At 27.4% G+C, this 6,864-nt stretch overlaps 2 protein-coding genes across 2 annotated transcripts in view; both read left to right on the top strand.

The window, feature by feature from the left end:
• Positions 1 to 2,853: 2,853 nt before the first annotated feature.
• LOC105623306 (CDGSH iron-sulfur domain-containing protein 3, mitochondrial) lies at positions 2,854 to 3,961 on the top strand. Its single transcript, XM_012204704.1, has 2 exons — positions 2,854 to 2,913; positions 3,479 to 3,961. The coding sequence occupies exons 1-2, from the start codon at positions 2,854 to 2,856 to the stop codon at positions 3,833 to 3,835; spliced, it is 417 nt and encodes a 138-aa protein (XP_012060094.1). The 3' UTR covers positions 3,836 to 3,961.
• Positions 3,962 to 5,885: 1,924 nt separating this feature from the next.
• LOC105623305 (macrophage mannose receptor 1) overlaps positions 5,886 to 6,864 on the top strand; it is a 1,706-nt gene continuing 727 nt past the window's right edge. The window contains exons 1-2 of the mRNA XM_012204703.1: positions 5,886 to 6,135; positions 6,369 to 6,485. Coding sequence (XP_012060093.1) covers positions 5,886 to 6,135; positions 6,369 to 6,485 — 367 coding nt within the window. The remainder of the gene's footprint in view (positions 6,136 to 6,368; positions 6,486 to 6,864) is intronic.

Raw genomic sequence — 6,864 nt, 5'->3', positions numbered from 1 at the left:
CTTACATGGTAAAACAGGAGGCTTTAGGATCATCTTTAAAATACTCGAATGCAGGACGTGTCCTCTCGATCCGCACTCAGAGGTCTCACTCATAGTAAACTTTATAGTCGGTAAAGTTGTTTTCTTCTTTTTTTGCTAGATGACATAAATTGTACATTATCCTCGTCGTCACAAGAAGCATGACCAAGGCAATATTAAATTTCTAATAGACATTTGCACTTGAGGGCTTTTTATTTTTGTACTAATAAAAAAAATATAAATCATCTCAGAGAACATTGAGGCGTCTTATAAGAATATAAGAGTTATTACATCATAAGACATTTTTTTGGAAATATCAGAATGATGACATCTTTAAAATATTTTACGCGTTGATTTATGACGTCCTAAAGACATCCTTATGACGTCTTAAAATTATTTTTATGATGTCTTAGAGACGTCCTTAGTATTACAACGTTTTGCAAACATTATCCCAGCAAACGAGAATGGATTAAAATGGATTGAAATTTTTTTCTATCCGAATGCGTATTTTAAATAGCAAATACTTTTTTTGGATTTAATTGAATTCAACTGAATCCAATTAGATTCAATTAGATGCAATTGAAAAACTGCATTTCCTATTCAAAATTTTTAATTGAACAGTATTCACAATGCACAGAAAAAGCTAATATTATTTTTAGATTGAAAGGCATAGAGATATGTTCCATACAATTCCTATAAATGAATAAAAATGCATTTAGGATTGAAAAGCATTCATTTTAACATTTGTGAATCAATATTTCTGAAAACCTGAATTCATTTCAATTTATTTGCTGGAATTCTTAAAACTTATTTTGGACATTTATCTAAAAAAAAAAAAAAAATTACTGATACAGAAACGCATTAAGTATACGAAACAGAAGTTGGATTTACCTGATAGATTTCTACGTGCCCAGCAAACGAGAATGAATTGAAATAAATTGAAATCCCAGAAAGCACGAAGTCGTCTAAAGATGACTAAAAGACGAATAAATTATTATAAAGATATCTTTTAATGAAAGAATAGTTGAGAAAAGATTATTAAAAGACGACAGATGTCGCTGCTAATAATAAATCTTATCCATATGATAACTAAAGGATGACTTCTTTGGATATCTTTTAGTCGTCTTTAATATTTCTTTTAGTTTTTATATTTTGATACAATAACGTTTAATAACATCGAATTCCTAAATTAACACAAAACGAAATAAAATTGCATGGCTGACAATATACGTCCCATTTCCTGCAATGTTTGGCGTGTCCTGGCGTGTGTAAAAGTCATTATCTCTCAACATAGTCCCCTTTGGAAACACGATTAAAAAAAAATATTTCATTAGTGTTCATTAGAATATGAGTAAAATTTCTCATAATGCTGCATCTTTTATTCTGTCCTGTATGATTTTCAAACACGAGAAACTAAATTCTATCACATCCATCTAGTGGCGATCTTGCGTACTGTTTGCGAATAAATGATAAAAAATACAAAAATAATAGAAAGATATCTTTTTCATGTTGTCTTTTCCATGGCAATCTGAAAAGATCTTTTAGTCGACCTTTTGTTTTGCGAAAATGAACTATAGAAAGATGACGAAAAGATGTCTTTTCGACAAAACTAAAATATATCTTATAGACATTTTTTGGTCTTGCTGAAAAGACAATCTAAAAAACAATGTCTTTTTGTCATCTTTTAGACATATTTTCGCTTTGTCGAAAAGTTATCAGCATCGAACCACGGCCTTAGATTGATCATGTCATGCACTCGATATATCAGAAAAAATTGGAATTATCTGTATCTGATAAATCAGTACAATATTAAATTTGTTATTTAATTTGTTAATTTAATTTGTTAATTTGAACTTATAGCTCTTTTTTAATATACTCTTATTTAATATATAATTTTTATTATATAATTTTTATATAATTGTATATAATTATATATATATATATATATATATATATATATAAAATTATACATAAACTTATAAAATTATATAGAATTATATATAATTATATATAAAATATTTTTTCTCAGGAATAATGAGAAAACATAAAAAAATAATTAAGAAGATCATTTATATAACTTATTCTTTTAATTATTTCTTATGTTTCTCATTATTATTATTTTTTTCATATTAAACAATAATTTTACAAAAGAAAGAAAGATGTATGGGACGTATATGTCGTATTATATACGTATTATATTATATACGTATATATATATATATGTCGTATTATATACGTATTATATTATATACATATGTATTATACAATTATATATATTTATATAATAATCATATATAAAAAATTTTTTATCAAGATATATTGTATAACATTAGTATTACAAATAATTATATGTTATTGTTACAATTCAATTTTCGCGTTTCCAGAACAACAGCTTACAAAATAGCAGATATATATATGCATCCTCTTCCATAAATCCTTTCATATTATGAAAATGCGAATTACGCAACATTTTATGTCATCAACTATAGCGACAAATGTGTACTATATGTATAAAACCGTACTGAAATCGACACATGTGTTTAAAGTGCAAGAAACTCGCATTTACAGCAACCTCGTGCAGTGCTGCTGCCACGAGTTTTATTACATTCGTCAATTTCGGATTACACTAGTTCAGTTCAATTCTAGTACAATTCTCATATAGGAACAAAAAATAACTGAATGTCCCCTCTTATTGATTCATGATCCTCAAGACTTAAGACAGAAACTCTAGCAATAGTGTGGTTGCTATCAGTTGCTATCTTTCCGCTTTCTGTTTATATTAATGTGAGTGCTGCTTTTAATTTAGTGGGATTTTTCATTACGTGAGTCAACGAAATGAATATATCGAATCGATATCCACAATTCGCTCGTCTGAGTGCTCTTTGTCATAAGAATGTAGGTATTAATGAACTTATGCTTTATTGTCCGTTTCTAACCTCATCTCTTTCTAACCTAAATTAATATTCGTAAATGCGATATAGTAAAACGGAATAATGGGAAAAAGTCAGAATTATTTACAACTTCAGCAAAAAATTAGGAAATATAATCTGAGAGTAATAATATAACATTCTAGAGCTCAGATGTCATATAACTTCAAGATGTTGAAGACTTAAAACTTGCCAATCGGTGGGTTTAACTCCACAAAAACTCTTCCTCATAAATGATATACTTTTATAAAAATTTAATATTGAAAAATAATAACTACTTAATTTGAGTGTTAAAAACATTGTTGTGCAGTGCTTTCAATACTGAAAATAGATAATTATTTACATTACACTATTCAATTAACCAGTATTAAATTAGATTTTTGTAAGGATAGTAAGCAATGATAAATAAAATTATCTTGTTATTGAAATCTCTTTGTTGAAATTGACAATTTAATTGGAAATTATAATCTTCTTTACAGGAATAAAATAAAATTCGCTTTGATTTTAGCTTGATGTTTTCTCAACTTTTTCAGGTCTCTCGCTTTTCTACAGAAAAAACCGATAGTCCACCGATACCTGTGAATCCTCTGAAGGATGTGTACAGTGCCAATAATCAAACTGGAACCGGAGTGATATACGATAAAAAACCATTCAGGATACTTCTTAAAGCTGGCAAGAATTATTCGTGGTGCCTATGTGGACAGAGCAAGAATCAACCGTTCTGCGATGGCACGCATAAAGACATTTTTCTTAAGATAAAGCTAAGGCCCATACGTTTTACTGTTACGGAGACTAAAAACTATTGGTTGTGCAATTGCAAACAAACAACGAACCGACCTTTCTGTGACGGAACGCACAAAAGGCAGGATATACAGGATAAGAAAATATAGATAACATGAAATTGAATTGTTGATATAACAATGAATTTTTGAAGTAAATATTACTTTTTTGCCGTGCCTCTATAGATATCTGGAATGGTGTATATAATATACATATTAATAAAAATATCTTAACACATAAAAATATCTAGCACATATTATATAAAATAATATCATTTCTAATTCCTTTTTTAAATAATAATGATCGACCAAACTGATTAAATAAAAAGTATCTCTAAACTTAATTATTTGTTAAAACTTAAATAAGTAAATCATTAGAAGATATTCAAACTTAATTATGATATTAAAATAAAGATTACTTTTATAGCGTGTCTTTTAAATAATTAGGTATATAAATGCATATTAATAAAAATATCTTTGACTTATATTGCATAAAAGTAATCCTATTTCTAAACCTTTATATTATAAGTATTATATTATAAGTTGTTTAAAAAAAGTAATCCCTTTTTTTAAACAATAATAATTGATCAAATTAATTAAATAGAAATTCGTGAACGTAAATTAAAAACTTTTTATAAAATAAAAAATATTGAGATTAAATTGTGAATCCTCGAATTTTTCGAGACACTGTCATAATGTTTATTTATATGTAATCAGAAAAAGGATTTCTGTTTATGTACTCTCTTTGTAAATTGGACAAAAATTGGGTTTTCTTTAAAATGTCTCTCATTTCATGTACATATAATTAAAAAAGTTTAATTGAAAATATTTATAATGTGACAGTATTGACAGTATGATTTTTTTGTTTATTGTATATTTTATAAAATTGACAAACAATTGTTAAATAAATGTGAACGATCATGGACAATTGAATCCCCTATGAGATTTAGAGATAAACGTATTTACAAGTGTAATGACAAATTTTTTAACTTTTCATTTGTTTATAACTTAGTTTTGCAAGATGAACAAAAGAACATGTATAGACATGCATGAACAAATGGTCGAATTTTCTGTGTAAATTTAGGGTCTCTTTCATCAACTTCGATTAAGCAATGGTTATATGAAGCTCATTTAGGCTCAATTTCACAACTTATTAGCTTAACCGAGATTGATGAAAGAGACTCTTAGGCTCGATTTCACAATATATGATGACCTAAAGTTTAAAGATAACTAAGAAATTCATGAATGAATTTCATTGATGAATCTGATAACCTTTATTTATTTAATCTTTAGATAACCATACATTGTGAAAATGGGCCTTAGAAATACTTATACGCACTTACAAGTATAGCGACGAATTTTTTATTAATATATAACTTTTCATTTGTTTATATTTTGTTCATATATATTTATATATTTTTCATTTGTTTTTCATATATATTTCATTGTTTATATTTCATTTGTTTATATTTTGATTCTGCGAGATGGACAAAAGATAATTATGGATAGATAAATGCGTACACATAGTGAACAATCAAATTCCGTACGTAATTTAAAAGAAAATATGCATATAAAAGGTGCTAGAAAATTTTTTATTTATTTATAATTTTTTTGGAAAGTTAACAAAAAATTATTTTTTTATGAACAAATTATGGATGAATTATGGATGACAATTATGAATGCGAATTCGCATTTAGGGATGCCAACTTCACAGACTTAACTTCACTGACATCTACGTTCCAATTAAATTATACGAGTATCTTCTACGTTCTATTTGAATTAGACTTTGCCTTATAAATATATTATTTATCACGAAGACTTATTTTAAGCATTTTATATTTCCATTTGATTTATTCTTGATGTCATAAACTTTTCATTTTTATATTAATTAAATGAATAAGTAAATAATTAAAAAATAGAAAACATTAAGGTTACATGATAATGTCGTTTTTCTGTTTTTACTACATGTGTATGGCTTCCCAATTATACAATTATCTTGTCTGATTGATGTGTATTTCCGAAGTCGGAAGTACGTAACATTTGCATCTCTATTATTCGAAAGAAAATGCAACGTGCATTATATGAGTCGCAGTGTATCCATAGTGCTCCTAAATAATCGATCGTATCTCCTCTTAAAATCTTAAGACAACATATTTACGAAATGCCAAGATTTAACTTACAATTGATGTTGTTCTTAATGTTTATGTATGTAGCGTATTTAGTCATCTGCGATCGCTGCTGTTTAATCAATCGCCACGAATTGCCGCAATATAATCTAATAAAGATCAATTTGCGCTCGAGTCAACCGATCATATCACGAAGAGTGGTTTCCCACGTGAACGAGTGTAAAAAATTCGCTGCATCGAAGAAAGCTCTCGCCTTCAATTTTGTTTCCGCGAGAAACCGCACCGGTATGCGAATGGCAGGCAATTAAACGTAATTACAATATGTAATTATGATAATTTTGACAGACTTTCTAATTATGGCGAAATGTAACGCGAATTACAAGTGCAACCGTGTTATAAAATGCGATGTTATTAGTCAATTCAATTAATCCAGCTTACTACACGTTGCATGTAATTTCTTCAGTATATGTTCAGTATATGTTCAGTATATGTTCTTATGAGATTTCTTCAACGCGCAGGTGGACAAGAAAACTCATGTCAAGTTCTTCAATGTCCCGAAGATCAGAATATGACGACTCTCGTGCCCGAGACAAATTGCAAATATTACAGCATGTATCCCGTTTTATCTCCGCCCGGTAATTGCAATTACAATTACTCGCATTACCTGTGTTAATATTCATGGAATTTATAATATTAGCCTATATGTCGCACTCGAAATTAATTGAGCAAATAGTCAATCATCAATATTTTATTTGAAAAAATCAAAGTTTCTGTTTGTTTTTTTATAAATATATAAAATAATCGTATAATTGCAAATTACAAATTTGATGTGATATTTATACGAATATTAATTGCAAACAAAATTTCATATTGATACTGACATGATGATATTTGATATTCATAATGTAATATTCATATGAATATATTCCTTTTGTAATGCCATTAATTATTAATCAATAATAATAATAAAAAATCATATATATATATATATATATATATATATATATATATATA

Source organism: Atta cephalotes (genome assembly GCF_000143395.1).
Source record: "Atta cephalotes unplaced genomic scaffold scaffold00055, whole genome shotgun sequence".
Classification (NCBI taxonomy): domain Eukaryota; kingdom Metazoa; phylum Arthropoda; class Insecta; order Hymenoptera; family Formicidae; genus Atta; species Atta cephalotes.
This window is presented reverse-complemented; position numbering and strand designations above follow the sequence as displayed.